The sequence below is a fragment of the Pteropus alecto genome, unplaced genomic scaffold, assembly GCF_000325575.1.
Source record: "Pteropus alecto unplaced genomic scaffold, ASM32557v1 scaffold176, whole genome shotgun sequence".
Classification (NCBI taxonomy): domain Eukaryota; kingdom Metazoa; phylum Chordata; class Mammalia; order Chiroptera; family Pteropodidae; genus Pteropus; species Pteropus alecto.
In genome coordinates, this window is record NW_006438644.1 from 1,327,031 (window position 1) to 1,343,939 (window position 16,909).

Consider the following 16,909-nt stretch of genomic DNA (forward strand, 5'->3'; position numbering starts at 1 on the left):
AGAACAGTGGCTGCTTAACTCAATTTTCTATAAAGTTTAGCATAGACCCCAAGTCAGCAGTGAAGCTGGTTTCCTGCTCTGACTGCGGGCTGGTCTGCACCATCAAGCCTTGCGACCGACCAGCTGCTGTCTGCGCTCCGTGTCTCTGAGGTCAGTTATTTCTATTTCTCTCCAGCTGTTCCTCTTTCCATGGGGGTTTTGAGATGATTTCTTTCCCCCACCCTGAAAGCAATCATGCCTCGTGCTCCCACTCTATTTCAACTTCCTCTAAGTGATCGATCTCAGGTGTCTTTCTTCTGTAACACAAGACTGGGGTGGGGGTGGAGCAGGAAATTAGATGCCATCAATCCAGTACTGAATGCATTCTTGGTGGCCTAGAGTCGGGGGAGGTCGCAAAAGGCACACAGAAGCCCAGTTTGCACTGAGGAGTAAAGGCAGCAGCGTGATTCATCCCAAAACATTTCAACCCTTCTTTCTTCCTGTAGAGCAATCCCACAACTACCAAGCTGCCGACCGCCAAAGGTCAGTCAGTGGGGAAAAAGAAAGGGAACAGAAAAGGTTTCGAGAAAACCGTTACTCAGTCCATCAGCACCGACTATGCAGGAAATGAGGAAAAAAGAAAGTGTGAGCTCTGTTACTGACTGCACCAACGAATTCCGATTTCTACAGGGTTACGAGAGGAGACTGTAATGGGCTCATGTCATCTACCATCGTCTTGCCAGTGTGAAGGTCACGGCTACAAAGGAGGCGGTATGAAGTGGCCAGAGCAGCAACAGCTCTGCACAAACTGTCGTGCAGCAAGAAGCTGATTATCTAATAAGCAATTATGCAGCTCGAATCTAATTTCTGTATCACAAGAAAACGGAGCAGAGTAAGTTGGCAATGGAGGCAAGAATTCTGGCCTCGAGGCCACCTATCAACTATAGGACTTCAGACCACAGTATTATAAATTTTCCCACTTTCCACAGGGAAGCAGACATTTTTAACAGCATTATCTCCATGAAGAATGAAAATTCAGGAAAAAAAAATTAAGGTATCGGTGGAAACGAAAAGGGTTCATCTTAGGTTGAGTACGCATGTATGAGACAGCATAACTCAGAAACATTTCTTCTATTTACTGACCTTTTCATCTGGGATGGTTCTCTTGAAAAAGACACACTTTATGAAATCAGTTATTAAAAACCACTGCTTCTGCCACTCAGTGGGGTGCTTCACGATCATGTGGCAATGGTCTGAGGCACTGGGAGCAGGCCAGGGAGAGTGAGTTCCCTAACGGGGGTTTGTGTAAAGGGCTGAGGACTGTGCTGGACGCTGTGGACACCCCGGCAAGGTTCCCCTGGGCAGCAAGGTGCAGGGGGGAATATGAGATCACTGCGGTCAGCCACCAACTGACCGGCTTCAACACGCCTGACGTGCCCACTGCAGGGCTGCGTCTATCTCACGCTTAACATCCCCAGGGTGAAGAACGTGCACCTTCTAATTAGGGTATATTTCTTCATGTCGAACCCGAGTCTCCCCCCTATTGATCTCTACCACTTCTGTAACCCAGCATATTCTAGTCCTTTGTTCATAAAATGGCTTTACAACACAACAAACTCCGTTCTAGGCTAATCGCCCCAATTCATTCCTGAAATCTTTCTTTGCATGAATATTTACTGAGTGCCTACAATCTCTCTCATTTGGCATAGATTCCGTGCCCATCACTCACGTTTCCTCTTCAGGTGGGTCACGCAGTTACTGTCCCTTTAAGTAGTGTCCTCCCCCCCGCCCCCACTTTTGAACACAGTACTGAATTCTGAAGGGCAGAGCAAGATGATGGCCTCCATCTTTTTAGATACCCTCCCAACTCCGCCTCTTCCTGGCTATGGGACGCTGAGCAGGTTACTTGATCTCTTTCTGTTTTAGTTTCCTTATCTATAAAATGGGGAGCGGGAGAGCAGCAATTCCTCCCTAAGAGGGATGTTAGGATTAAAGAAGTTAACATGTGCAAAGTGCCCATTACGCCTGGCCCTCAAAAAGCTCTCCTCCAGAGGGGCCTTCACAATAGAGTCAACACCATGATCTCGTTGATGTGACTCCAGACTTACAGGGTACGTGGTTTCGCCCTCTCTCTACTCACGCTTTTGGTCTCTGCCATATGAAAAGGAAAGAGGAATGATGTGACGTCTGAGAGACCAAAAGAATTTGCGAGGGACAGAGGGATAGAGAAGAAGCAATCAGCTCGAGGCTGACCTTTGGGGACAAATCCAACAGAGCTGGAGCCACAGAATTCAGAACGGAGATGTTTACGGGGGTAAACTGAGGACAAACACGAGGTCCTAGGAGGTTCGGGTTTCCTTAGTGAAGGCTCATTATCCAGATACATTTAAAAATATACCAGACGATCTAGCAATTCTATGTCTGGGTATATACCCCAAAGAATTGAAAGCAGAGTAAGGAAGAAGTATTTTTATACACATGTTCATAGCAGCATCATTTACAATAGCTGAGAGTAAAAGCAACCTAGGTGGACAGCCACGGATGAATGGATAAACAAAATGTGGTATACGCATAAATGGAACATTATTCGGCTTTAAAAAGAAAGAAAATTCTGACATATGCAATAACATGAATGAATCTTGACGACATTATGTTAAGTGAATGCTTTAGACTGAATCAGATCCCCTGAAATTCATGTTTAAGTTTAATCCCCAAGGTAGTAGAATTAGGGGTGGGGACTCTGGGGGTGATTAGGCCATGAAGGCAGAGCCGTCACGAATGGAGTTAATGTCCTTATGAAAGAGCCGCTACAGAGACCCCTCACCACGGCCACCAAGTGAGGATGCCGTGAGAACACCCTCGCCGGACATTGAACGTGCCAGCACCTCGATCTCAGACTTTCCAGCCTCCAAAACTGTGAGAAATAAATTCCCGTTTATAAGCGCCCAGTCTGTGGTATTCTGCTACAGTAGCCCAAAACAGACAGTGAATAAGCCAGTCGCAAAAAGACGAACGCCGCATGGTTTTACTCATGAGATACGCAGTCACCCTCGTGGCCATGGAAGCGGCGTGGTGGCCGCCAGGGGCAGACAGGAATGGGGAATGGGGAATGGGGACGTACTGTTTAGTGGGGACAGGGTTCTGGTTTTACAAGATAAAAAGAGCCACAGAGAGGGATGGGGGTTGGACAACAACGTGAAAGTAGTTAATACTGCGGAACTGTACACCTAAAAATGGTAAAGATGGTAAATTTTGTTACGGGTATTTTACAATTAAAACATTTAAAAAAATATACTAGACGTAGCTCAGGAAATGAGCTTTTCCCAAATTGAGGGAAAAGAGCTACAGCAGAAATGGACAAAGAAAATATGGCCCATGACTTCATAAGCCTTACGAAGTTGCTCAAAAGTCTTGTTTCTGTGCAAACTGTGTTGACCGTGATTCTCCAAGGCCCCTCCTTACTGACACTTGCTATTTGGAAATAGAGTGTAGCCTTCAAAAGCACCGGCTTTGGGGCAAGGAGCTGGGCGGTCCTTGGTAACATGGCCTTGTCAGATGGCTTAGCCTCTCTTTCCTTCCGCCTCCTTATCTGCTTGTGGGTTGTCGTTGAGGATTAAATGGGGAAAGCTATGCAAAAGCTTTCAGCACTGGCCAGGCTCACAGTTCAGGTGCAGGAAATGTTAGCCACCCTTATCACTGCTGTGGGACCTTACCTGAACATCATACAGGAACTGAAAACGACTTCTCTTACTTGCAGCTTCTCTCACAGCCCAAGCCAGGTCCACTGACCCTTTCCCACCAATCGACCAGTGATGGCAGGGGACAGCATCGAAGGCGCCAGCCCGCTTCGCAAGCTCACACACTAAGTCAATCTCGGCGCGGGTGTCGGTCCTAGTGATGAAAACGTTTGTGGTTTTGCATCTGTATTCATTTAGTGATGTTTTTAAAGAAAGACTAACTGTTTATACAGAACTTTGCTCCCTAACACTGAATATATTTTAAACATCAAAAGTGGTTACATCGTGTTTAAATAAATCAGACTTAAATAAAAGCATGGGGGAAAAAATCCTCTCCAACATGACTCGAATATTTCAAGTTGTTAAGAGTTTTCTTGAGAAAATTCCATAACATATCCCTTTGATCATCCACAGTCTTTCAGACAGAAATGGTGGGTAAAATTAAAAAAAAAAAAAAAAAGAAGAAAAAAGCCAAAGAGATAGTAAGTCACTCTATACAATTTCATTCCCTAGTAACATTTGAGAATGCTTCTGTTGAAATGAAATCAATCCAAATCAAATCAAACCAACCCAAACCAACCCAAACCAAACCAAACCAAACCAAACCAAACCAAACCGACAGAAAGAGCAAACTATGTCTATATACTTTTAGATGAAGCAGAGAAAAGACCAAACATCCCCAAGACACAAATCTGGTTTATGGGGTGGCCCAGCGCGATGGCCGCATTGAAAGTAGGAGGCTGACTTACTTGAAGACATTCAGAGCCACGACGACGGGGACCCCAAAGAGCTGAGCGATCTGAATCTGCTTCTGGAGGTTACAGCAGCCGTCCGCCACCAGCTGGATGTTCTGTAAGAAAACCAGACCCTCCTGTACCGCTTCCCGCCACACCTGCCAAACTAAACTGGCAGGGCCACTGTGGCAAGTTTGGCATCCAATGGCATATTTGGGTCTTGAGCCAGGCAGTGATTTCTGCAGCTGGCTAGTGGCTAGGACATTAGTAATGTGCCCATGCCCTGCAGGCTGGTAGACAAGAAGGCACAAGGCCCAGGAGGGCGGGCGGGGGCGGCGGGGGCACTGCCCAGCGACTCCCTGCTTGAGCCCCTGGTGCCACCTGTAGGAGTTAAGAGGTACTGTTGTCAGTATATCTAAATATTTACAGAAGGGAGTCAGTAGCTCATGCAAGTCATAGGCTAACTGTATATCCTCCAAAAGTCATGTTTTCCACCTCTAAAGAATACACGGGTATAAGCTTTATGTTTGTTTTGGTGCTGGACACTGTGAGCTGGGGGCGGGATTGGGGGGTGGGTAGGAAACAGTAGGTGAAGACCACGGCTGGTATTTCTCAAGATTGAAGAGTTAATTTAACTGAATGAACTGTATCCCGGCCCCTGACCATTTCCTCTAGGATTATTAGAAAAGCACCATTCTAAGAGGTCCCTGGGGGTGGACTCATCCACTGAATTTCAGCTATATGCCGGTGGTTAACTGGGTCTGAATGATTCTTCACTTAAGCCTTGAAAACAGTCACTCTTACCTCCTCAGTATATTCTTTCTTAAGAGGGACGCCAGCAGTTACCTGAGATAAGAGACAAAATTAAGAATAACTTCGTTAAAATGCTTACTCTAATCGATCAAGATTTGGAAGAAAAACAAATCATACTCACTTTGGGAGACGGTACACTTGAAAGCACATTTTGTACTTTTAAACAAGTAAATGGCAGCTCTGGCTGAACATGGTCTTGTGGGAAGCTTTTCAAAAACACTGATATCTGGGCTCCACCCAGACCAATTAAAGCAGGATTTCTGGGAGCGAGACCCCGGGTCAATAATGTTTAAATACTTCTCCAGGCAATTCTAATTTGAGCCAATATTGAGAACTGTTGTACTGTTGCCCATTATCCTAGCATAAAACGGAATTTATAATATAATTAATACCCAATTTATACAGAGTGCATCATCATTTCTAAATAAATTCTAAATCATTTTAAAGTAATGCCATTACTTTCCCCCTTTTTTGGCTGTATCAGGCTGGCAGGGCAGTTTAAAGATGAGGAACCCAAAGTTGAAAGAAGGCAAGTGTCTTTCCAAGGTCACAGAGCAGGCGAGAGGCTGAACGTGGACTTGAATGCAATAGGGTTCTGAAACCCCAATTTAGTACCTTTCTACAATCCCACACTGTTTTTGTCGATGGCCTGCTACTCGTTTTGGTGAGAAACACTAGAAAACATTTTCATTCACTGAGGATGTGGTGGCTTAATCTCCTCTCAGTGGAAGAGGGAATATTAGAATATTAGAAATCCTTTAAAAAGAAGTTACCTCTGTGACATTGTTTTTGATAGCGTGTGAAAACCAGGTATTTTCAGATGGATTTTTCTAGCAGTAGTGTAGACTAAAACACTGAGTGAACTTTTCAGTTGGAACAACTAAAAGGCTAGATTAAAAATCCAACAAAGTATTGCTGATCTTATTGTGATAATTTTTCAATATAATGTTATATGTCCATTATACCTCGACTAAGAAAAAGAATTTAGAGAGGTCGTTGTATATAAAAGCAATATATAAGATTCTTGTCAAACTTTTTAAAAATATAAAAGTACGTAAGAAAAATCTATGAAAGAATGCAGAAGCCCTTTGTGGAATAAACTGTAAGTCTTCATTAAAATACAATTAAAAGACCTAAATCGATGAAGAGATTGATTGAAGATCAGAAGGAGGGACTATTTAAATAAGTAATGTTAGGCTAACTGGTTACTAACATAGAAAAAATGCAATTTCAACTAGTCATTGCACCACACACTAAAAATCAGTAATAATGGGTATCATGGTTAATTCTGTGTGTCAGTTTGGGGCACAGGGTGCCGAAATATTTGGTCAAACATTATTTGGGGTGTATCTGTGAGGGCATTCTTTGAACGAGAATAACATTTAAATTGGTGCACTCTGAGTAAAGCAGATTGTCCCCCATCCTTTTGGTGGGCCACATCCAATCAGTTGAAATTTCTGACTAGAACATAGAGACTCTCTGCGAGAGAAAATTCTCCTGCGGATTGCCTTTACATCAGGACTGGAATATCTGGCTCTCCTGAGTCTCTAGCCTGCTGGCTCACTCTACATATTTTAGACTTGTCAGCCTCCATAACTATACGAGCCAATTCCTTACAATAAATACTTTTATGTAAATACACATCTTATTGGTTCTAGAGAGCCCTTGTTAACACAATGGGTTTACAGAACTAATTGTGAAATAAAAACATGGATTAAAAAGTATAACAGAATATTAGTTCTTATATTGCACCAAGAACGGTCAGTACTTTGGAAGACAGGATATAAATTTAAAATGATTGGGGCTAAAATGGGCAAGTTCAAGGGTCACGGGATTTTCCACTGCAAACATTACGGAAAAAAAAAAAAATCAAGCTAAATAAACATAAGACGCAGCCACGGTTATTTGTGTAATGACAGCAAAGGAAGCAGAAATTACAATGGATCAAAAATGAGTTGATTCAAGAAAGAAGGAATGACACGGAGATGGATAATATGGAATAGAGGATTAAGAAGATGAAAGCTCATTTATTATTCAATTATGGAAAACATTTCCTGGATACAGACTATGCCAGGCACTAGGGATATACAAATTAATAAGACACAGTCCTTAATCTCAAGGAATTCGAAGTCGAGAAGGGAGATATACGTATAGACATTCATAAAATATGATGCAGAAGGTGCTACTGGAGCCTCTCCCGGCTTCCTGATCCTCCCATTGTATTATCCTCCACGTTTATCTGGGCCTATTAAGCTTGAGCCTGTTACAGTCATCGCTGGCATGGAACCATGGCTTCGAGTGCAAGATGGAAGTGAGCAGAAAATGCAGCCATTGTAAAACAGAGCACATACATGAAGATGAACTGAACAGGATTATAACTTATGTAGAGAACTGTTATAAGACAGAGACTACAGGGTGGAAAAAAGTATTAGACTAGAAGCCAAGAGACCCTGGATTTGCATTTGATTAGTCCCTAAATAGATGCGATAATAAGCAAGCCACCGAGTCTTTCTCCATCTCAGTAACTTTATCTTTATAAAGACTGAACCGGCTAGACAATCTCTTAACCCTTTCCAGAACTAAAGTCCTTTGATTTTATCATTTTCAGGGTGCAAAATAGAGAAAGAATTTCAAATGCATCTTATATTGGCAGAAATAGTTTTTTGAAAATAGAAGCTGGTATATAGAGTCAAAGTCTAAAGTCCAGGAGTGATTTACGTAGCAACAAGTGGTGTTTTGAGCAAAATCAGAACTCTTTAGGATTTAATACTTTATGTGTTATGTCAATCTTCCATTTGAAATAATGGTGAAACTACAGGCTAAAATGAAGTGCTCACGTGTCTGGTATTACGGGGGGATTTGGGGTTCAGAAACTGCTTATTCTACATTAACATGCAGCTCTGCACAGTGGACAGAATAGGAGGATTGTCTCTAGGTGACGGCCTTCATATCTGGCTCTCTGCTGATCTGGTAACATGCCATACATCCCCTAAACCCTCAAACCTCAACTTCCTCATCTGTAAAACGGTATCAAATAATGTCTGCCTCTCTTAGGACAAAGAGTTGCGAAGATGATTAAACTATGCACATTAAAGTGTTTCATGATGGCAAACCTGTTATTTGTTTTGCTATGTAACAGTCGTTAATTATGTAACTTTTGTGAAAACAGTATACCAATTAAGCAATCAGACCTGGCAGTTTGTCTAACATATATCAATAGTGTAAATGACAAAGCCACTCCAAATTATACTATTTCAAAAACAATCAGTATATTAGTTCGTATTCTTCCTTTGAGAACATATAAAAATAAAAAAAGAAAAACAATATACCTTTACTGTGGAAATGATAAATTCTATATATAATAATATAAGTTAACATCGAAAGTCTTTAAAAATCTTAAAACAGAATTTGTTTTCTCAGAAAAGCTCTTAGACATAATCCAGTGCCATAACAATTATAGAATGAAGTCACAATAAACAGAAACAGAAGGAACATAGTTCTAGATGAAATCTGATGAGATGTAGCATCAGTGAACCAAAAAGCTATCTGTAGAAACACTGAATAATTTCACTCACAAGAGCGATCACTCTAATCCGCATGTGCTCTATTCAGGAACCAGAGCCTCTACCTTCCCATTACCGTGGGGTTATAAAATGTTAATATGAGTTTCAGATATGAATCTTAGGACTAAAAAGTGGTTACGTTATGCTCCTTTCCAAAACGCTACACAGAAATAACTTTGTAAGTATTACTAAACTCTAAGGGTCCTATCATGGCGATTTATATAAAAAGAGAAAGACATGACAGAAGACTGGAATTATTAAGCAGGTTTCAATGTTTCAAATGCTATGTTCTGCTTTATCTTAATTAAAAACATTTTTTTTTAACTAGGGAGTACGAGACTTACACTTGGCCCGCCTCCGTGCATCTTCAGAGCTCGCACTGTTGCCACCAACACGACTACGTTGGGCACCAAGCCAGAAGCTCGACACTTGATGTTGAAGAATTTCTCCATGCCAATGTCGGCACCGAAGCCAGCTTCAGTCACTGTGGAGAATCAAGTTGGAAAGTTGCTGTTATCCTCTAAAAACAATAGTAGGGTCTGGCAATCATCGGTCCGGTTCGGATTCAAAGGAGAGCTTAAATTCCCCGTCACGTCCAGGTTACTACACAGCCCTGCACCTTGCTCATACGCAAAGGTAAACTGATTTCCCTCCAGTTGCAGAAAATGTTCTGCTTCTATGTTCCCTAAAAAGATGGCTCTCTACTTCACACCACTGTGCCTTGGCCAAAGTCTCGATTTTTTTTTTCCTGGTATAACTCTGAACATAGCTTGTCTTTATTCAACTGGGATTTTCAACGTTTTAATCAGGTTCCAAATTGAATCAAAGAACACTGCTAGCATAATTACCATAGAAAATCCTTTCTCACTCCTTATATTCTAGACTCGTAGACTCATTTATTTTAGTGCCACTTGGTCATTTCTGCTGACTGACAAAATTCAAGTTAGTTGAGTGGCTTTAGGAGGTTGATCATCAGGCTTGATATGATAGCATCTTTATTCCATAACCACAGAGACACTATCGGGGTTCACAACGAGTCTCTCCAGAATGTGCCATCCTGGCATGTAGATTATTTTGAGCTTAAAACGACTGCGATCCAAAAGGCTCAGGAAGAGATTTTTACTTCCCCCTTAACTAAAAGAATTTACAGAAAAGGGCCTTGTCCAGGAAGAACATTATCACCAGAGCTATCTACAAAGAATATGGGCTAGGTTGGTAGGGGACAATCCACAGTGCTTGGGTACCAAAGTCCTCTCCATCCCACCGTCTCTGCATGGCCCAGCAAACATTTGTTTTTCCATCCCCATGTGAACTGCTCTCCTCTCCTTTGAAGTCTCAGACTCCCGCCCCTTCTCCTTAGGTCAGAATGGCATATAAACCCCCAATGACTGACTGCCTGTGAGCCCCATATTCTTATGGAGCCCGCGCATGTACGAAATTAAACTTGATTTGTTCCTGTTAATCTGTCACATGTCAATTTGCTTCTTAAATCAGCCGGAAGAATTCGGAGGAGCGGAGAAGTTTTTCCTCCCCGACAGCACTCATCTTTCGGCATCCCCAAATTGCTAGATCTGTTACTGTGACAAGCGTGGAGGAAGCAGAGAGAATGTCTAATGCTGCTTTCCAAGACAACGCCACCGATGCGGGTCAGCAGCAGTCGTCAACACACACGGGAGCATGCGCTCTGGGACCAGCAGCACCAGCGCCACCTGGAGGTTTATTAGAAATGCAGAATCTCAGGCCTTACCCCAGACCTAGTGGGTCAAAATCAGCATTTTAATAAGATCTCCAGGTGAGATGAATGCCCATTAAAATTTGAGAAGCACACTGCTCTAGGAAAGGAATACTATTAATGTAATAGAAACGAAATGTTTATGAAATATACTACTCTATATGCTGACAGTACAACCAAGACCATAATTTACGGCAGAGACAGGAATTACAGTAAAAAAATTTAGTGAGATAAAAACAAAATATTTCAAATGAGAACAAATGAAGATCTCTGTCCCTAGCATTCCCTGTATACACATATTTTAAAAAGAATTAAGGAAATAAAAACGACAAAAATGTCACACATAATTTCAAACTCTAAACACACCAAACGGTTTATCTAATTCTTTATGGTTTCCTTTTAGTACTTCATGTGCCCATATAATTTTTATACAATAGGTAGAATTTTGTAGTTCCACTCTGTTACTTTAAAATTATCACAGATTTTCTTGCTGTATTACAAACTTTCAAAATTTATGATTATAAGTGGCAGCTTATAATTTCGTTATGTTGATGTACCAAGATTTATAAATTGTTCCCCTTGTTATTGGACCTTTGGCTTGTTTCCAATACAAATAATGCTGCAAAATATCTGTGTGTATGAGCTTTAACCTCTTTTAAATTATATTCTTGGAATAAATTCCCAAGGGTAAGAGTATGAGGTCAGAGTATGTTAAAGAATTTTATGACCGTTGATATGCTTTTGACAAATTGAAAAATATCCCTTTAAAAATATTCAATTTGGAATGAGTATAGCTACAAGTCATTTTTTCCTTTATTATATTTTCTAAGAACAAGACATGTAGCAGAACAATTTAAAGAAGTAGACAAGCGGTCCTCAACCTTTCTGGCACCAGGGACCGGTGCTCCTGAGAATCTACTGCCTGGTGATCTGCAGTGGAGCTGAGGCCACCGGTGATGCTAGCGCTGGGGAGCGGCTGCAAATACAGATGAAGCTTTGCTGGCTCACCTGCTGGTCACCTCCTGCTGTGCGGCCCGGTTCCTAACAGGCCACGGACTGGTACCGGTCTGCAGGCCAGGAGTTGGGAACCACTGGAGTAGAAGACATTCCTTTCTATACAGTATTTGGGACAATTCTAGAGATTTTATTAGTAGTGGTCAAAACCAGAGATGATGGTTGATGGTCACGATCCCTGTGCCAGCGGTGGCCCTGGTAAAAGCAATGTTAACTTTGGCAAGGTGGTGGTGTAGTGGACTGCAGAAGAGGAATATCTGGTTGACTTTGTTAAAGGTCATTACAGACTGGGCTTCCATTAGGGAAAAAGACAGCAAGGCCATTAGTGCCAGATTACAGGTGACTGTCCTGCTGGTCAGAATCAAAGAGAGACCACAGACAGGCAGACAGACGGGATCCAGAATTCCAGAATCCCTCCCCGCTGTGCAAACTTGGTGAGTTATTTACTCTATTTCAGTCTCAAAAGTCCTCACGTGACTTTGTTGGAAGAACTAAGTGGATGACACACGTAAAAAGTACTAAGTTACTGCTTTTTGGTGCATAATGGGAGCTCAGAAAAATGGTCTGCATCATTGTCACCAAAAGAACAGATCTCCTCATTTGCTAGAAATCACATTCAATTCTTAAGCATTTGTCAAATTCCTGCTACGTCCAGGCATTTTCCTCAGTGGCAGAAGTCCAGTCTCAGGGTCCCTAACCTTAAGCATTCCAAGGATGTGGGCAGAGAGACCATCTGCTACTGGATTTGAGAGAACTGGAGAGCAGAGCATTGGAGAGAACAGATTTTGTCCGAGAGGTTCGGAGAAAGCTGACAAGAGAGCGCCAGGCTCTGAGGGACAAGTAGGTTTCTCTAGGATGAGAAATACGGAGGTGGGGGATGGGCGAGGGAGGGCCTTAGGTCAGATGTCCCATTTCCTGGCCACAGCCCTGGTCCTCTCATGCAGAGTTAGCTGCCTCTGCTAGCCCTCTGGTTTGCTTCCTCGTGGTGCCCATATCTGTCTTTGCATGTAGCACCTTAATTAAACTTAGGTTTCATCTCTCATTGGAGGGCAGGGACCATATCTCATTCATCTGTGTATCTCCAAGACCTAATACAGTACCCGCCACATATAAATGAATTAATAAAGATATGAAGAAACTATCAGAGTGGGACTTGGAACCAATGATGATCTAAAGGCTCTCACTCAATGGAGACAGGTAGATAAACACACAGAACAGAATTAAACAGAATTTAAAATGTTCTTATACCTCCCTATCATACTTTTTTTCTGCAATGCCAAAACGGTTTTACTAAAAGATGTAACTGTCATATCTGATAAAGATATGACCATCTGAAAGGTTTACATAGTCTAGCTAAGCTTAAATTCATGTTTTAAGAGACTAATTGGAAAATAAAAAGTAGTAACAAGGAGAACCTCAGGGAAGGAAACAGGACATGGTAATAAAGGTCCAGAGACTGTGGCTTCCAAATGCCACGGAAATATGAAGGGAAATGATGTGGGGGTGCGGGGGTGGGGTGGGGTGAACAGAAGAAAGTACCAAATTCTTATACTTTGAAAACTGTCCTGAAATACTTCATATTATCATTTTTATGTTATTTATTTTCAAATATCGGGCTTCTAAGGGAAAACAGAGTGTGGGAAAGGTATGCTGATGTACCATCAGTAAATACAAAAGCTAGGGCCACTTAATAAGGTGCCATCAACAAATGATGATTTCCATGGAGTGCTGTGTCTCAGTGGGTCATGGTATGAGAAGGGGACAAGCCACTTTTACTGCCAGATTCCATTTCCGTGGCACTTCCTGAGAATTTCAAACATAGAAAAACCTGTATGTTTTCCTTGTGATCCACAATAAGCAATTTATTCCCTCATTGTATTTGTTGTCCTTAATTTTACACGCGATATGGGCTGAATAATTATTTAACATTGATTTTAATACAGACTCGTTCTTAAGTCACGAAGCAAGTACCCTTTCTGTGATTCAGAATTCCTGAAAAGCATGCACTGTAGACTTCTGAAAGCTGCATATTTAAAAAGGCTTGCAAGAAAATGTTTGCACGTGCCACAGCAATTATTTGTCTTGGCAATCTCTTTTATGTGGGGGTTACAGCAGTCAACTTTCAGCATGAATGAAAACAGGAAACACTGACTAATACTCTTATTGTGCGAGCACAGAAGCTATTAGATAGTAATTTTGTAGCATGGCTTGATTCAAATGTCAAAACGCATAATCTGCTCAGAAAGGAAGTGTCAGTGGATCTGGGTTGGAAAGGGATTAATTATTTGGACAAATACTGTTAGTAACCTGGACAGGAAACAGAGCTCTGGGTTCAGCTGGAGAGCAAAACCCAATATTGGACAACCAGGTGGCTGGCCTTCCACACTGATCTGCTAGGACATTCTGAGTCACACTGTACAAACTAAACGGAAACAAACAACTACACTCTACTGGGAGGCACATATGGTATCTATGAAATTCTTCAGTGCGGCAGAGAAATGATTTTTATATCTCAAATGATTCTATCATGTCCCCAACCAGCAGTTCGCAAAAAAGTACAGCTGAAATTCAATGACAATTAGGACTCAGATAAGTAGTCACTGATCAGCTAATTTAAAGAAAAAGAAAAAGCCTTGACATCATCGCCTCACAGGCAGACCCTACAAAATATGGGTTCAAAAATCCTAGCACCACGAGGGAACTAACATCTTCTGTTACCTTCGTGGGCCAAGCGCCCACTGTGGTGTCCCAGGTCCCTCTGATGTCTTGCCCAGAGCTCTCCTTACTATATTATGCAATCTGTGCCGCTTGGCATTCTACTCAAAAGCAATTTTGATCAAACACACGCATCCTAGCATTAGGAAAAACCTTCATTTCTTCTCTTCCACCAATTACTGAACCTCTGTTATACTGCCTGGCATTTAAGCAATCAACCCTGGACTCATGTCTCCATTTAGTGAAGAAATGGTACGCTTTTTATTTTACTTTAATTTTTTTTGCCGTTATTATTTTATTTTATTAATTTATTGGCGTGACATTGGTTAATATAATTATACAGGTTTCAAGTGTACAATTCAGTAATACATCACCTGTATATTTCACTGCACGTGATGGAAGGAGCTCTGGCTTTGGGTGGTGAACACACAAGGGAACGGGCCATTTTAACATGACAAAGATGAAAAAGATTAATTAATTACCTAATGAAAAAAAAACATCTTTCCAAACCTTCCCCTTTTGTTTTTTCTTACATGAGTTCCCCTGGGTATTTTTAAATTTTTATTTATTTACCATTATGCTGGTAAATTTGAATTCAACTCTGTTTCACACTTATTTCTGAATGGTCTCCTGCTTCAGTACATTTACTGAACTCATTTCTATGGAATCACAAACCATAAATCACAAACCACTGTAGATCAGTGGTTGTGAACGGATCCTGCCCCCCAGGGGACATGTGGCAATGTCTGGAGTCATTTTTTGGTTGTCGTAACTGGCATCTAGTAGGCAGAGGCCATGAATGCTGCTAAACATCATATAATCCACAGGACAGCCCCCCCAACAAACAAACAAACACACAAACAAACAAACAAACAAACACAAACCGAAACCAGAATTGTCCACTCAAAATGCCAACAGAGATTGAGACGCTCTGCTATAGTTTCATCATGACAGAGGGGCCGTGAACTTTCTAGAGATTGTTCCTGAGAATGTAACAGATGCATTAGGTGCAAGAATAAAAAACTATACAAGATTATTACGTTAATGATAACCTTACGCACCATAAGATCTGGATATATAATAAACCCAGTAAAAATTCTGTTCAGCACAGTCTCGTGTGCTGTGTCAACAGTGCGTTCGCTACAACACGGCAGTTCCAGCAACGAAAAGTAGCGTCTCACTGGGGACTTGCTGCACTAGCTTCATAAGGAAGAAAGGAGCGATGGGTAGAAAAAAATCAATACGGGACAACACAGGTAAGGGCAATGGTCAGTCCTACTGCCAAGAAGAAACATATGTGAAGGGGAGAAGCTATTCTAGTTAGAAACTGGGGCACAGTGAGAGGCACAGAACTGACGCTTACTAAGCACGGTCCACGTGCCAGGCAGCGTACTAGGCATCGCCCGTCTCACTTCACTCTTCAACACCTGTGAGGTATCTTTCTGCTCCGCTTACAGCTTATGAAGTTAAGTGTTAGAACGTTTGCATAGGGTCACACAGCTATAAGGTGATAGAGCTTTAATTGAAACCAAGGCCCATCTGACTGCAGTCTCTGCCTGCCCCATATATCAATGGGGCACGGAGCATTTCTCAAGCTCCACTGCTTGGTAAGTTTTGAGACCAGTGAAAATCATCACACCTTACACTTCGATATTTTGATCTATGAGAAGTAGCCCTAAATTCTGTTTCTGAACTCTGAGAGGTGTGCCCAGACTGGTTCTCTCACTGTGATATGGACATGCCGTGTAACAGACAGCATGGAATCTGGAGGCTTCGCCACTATGATATGCCCTTCTTTCTTTTTTTTCTTTTTTGGACCGAATCCAGAAATTTGTTTTCTTTCTTGGAGCAAGTCATTTAGGGATGACGAATCGCGACCTGCTCTTAGTTCCTGGTCTACCTGCCAATAGTGCAGCACCTGGGGCAGCATCAGGGACTCTACTGGTGAACGAAGAAAGACCCTCGAGAGAGGAAGCTCCCAGGCCCAGGTCCATCCGGGCCTGGTACCCAACACCAGCAGAAACAGGCCGCAGGCAGAGAACACCTGCTCTGCAGCCTGGGCTCCTGAGAACCAGGTGGTCTCCTGGCGGCCAGGAGGCATTTCACCAACTTCCAACTGGCTGAGTCAGACCCCCAGACTGGACTTCCGAGCCTTCTCCAGCCAGGCGTCCGCTCTCCCATCACTGGTTGGGACTCCAACAAGTGAGCGACTCTAAATCGCAAGCATCAGTTTTCTTTTTCAAACGGCCTGTTCCTGTTATTACCACCAGCATACAGCGAGAGAAAAGGCAAAGAATACTCTGGATCTGAAATTCTCATTTTTGTTTTCACTCTGGGGAAAATACTCCTTGGACTCTAAGAATTAAATTAAAGCACAAAGATAATTCTTCCTTGAGTTTCTGGCTACTTGACATGCCTGAATGTTGTCACCAGAATTGCAAATTGAATTTCCAGCTTGCTATGTCACTAAGGGGTCCTTTAGGCCATGTACGCAGAAGATTAGAATTTTCAGGTTTCATAGCCACTTTATAACGGTAATAATTCTTCTCTCGACATGATACATGCAACAAACACATATATCATATATAAAACATATTGAGTTTCCCATTACTTTTGGATACA

General features: G+C 42.0%; 1 protein-coding gene across 1 annotated transcript in view; it reads right to left on the reverse strand.

Moving 5' to 3' along the window:
* Window positions 1-16,909, reverse strand: part of MTHFD1L (methylenetetrahydrofolate dehydrogenase (NADP+ dependent) 1 like) — a 154,167-nt gene that overhangs the window by 51,286 nt on the left and 85,972 nt on the right. Inside the window, exons 20-23 of the mRNA XM_015592388.2 lie at window positions 9,171-9,310; window positions 5,255-5,296; window positions 4,466-4,566; window positions 3,693-3,870 (exon numbers count right to left, since the gene is read on the reverse strand). Of these exons, the coding sequence (XP_015447874.1) occupies window positions 3,693-3,870; window positions 4,466-4,566; window positions 5,255-5,296; window positions 9,171-9,310 (461 nt within the window). The remainder of the gene's footprint in view (window positions 1-3,692; window positions 3,871-4,465; window positions 4,567-5,254; window positions 5,297-9,170; window positions 9,311-16,909) is intronic.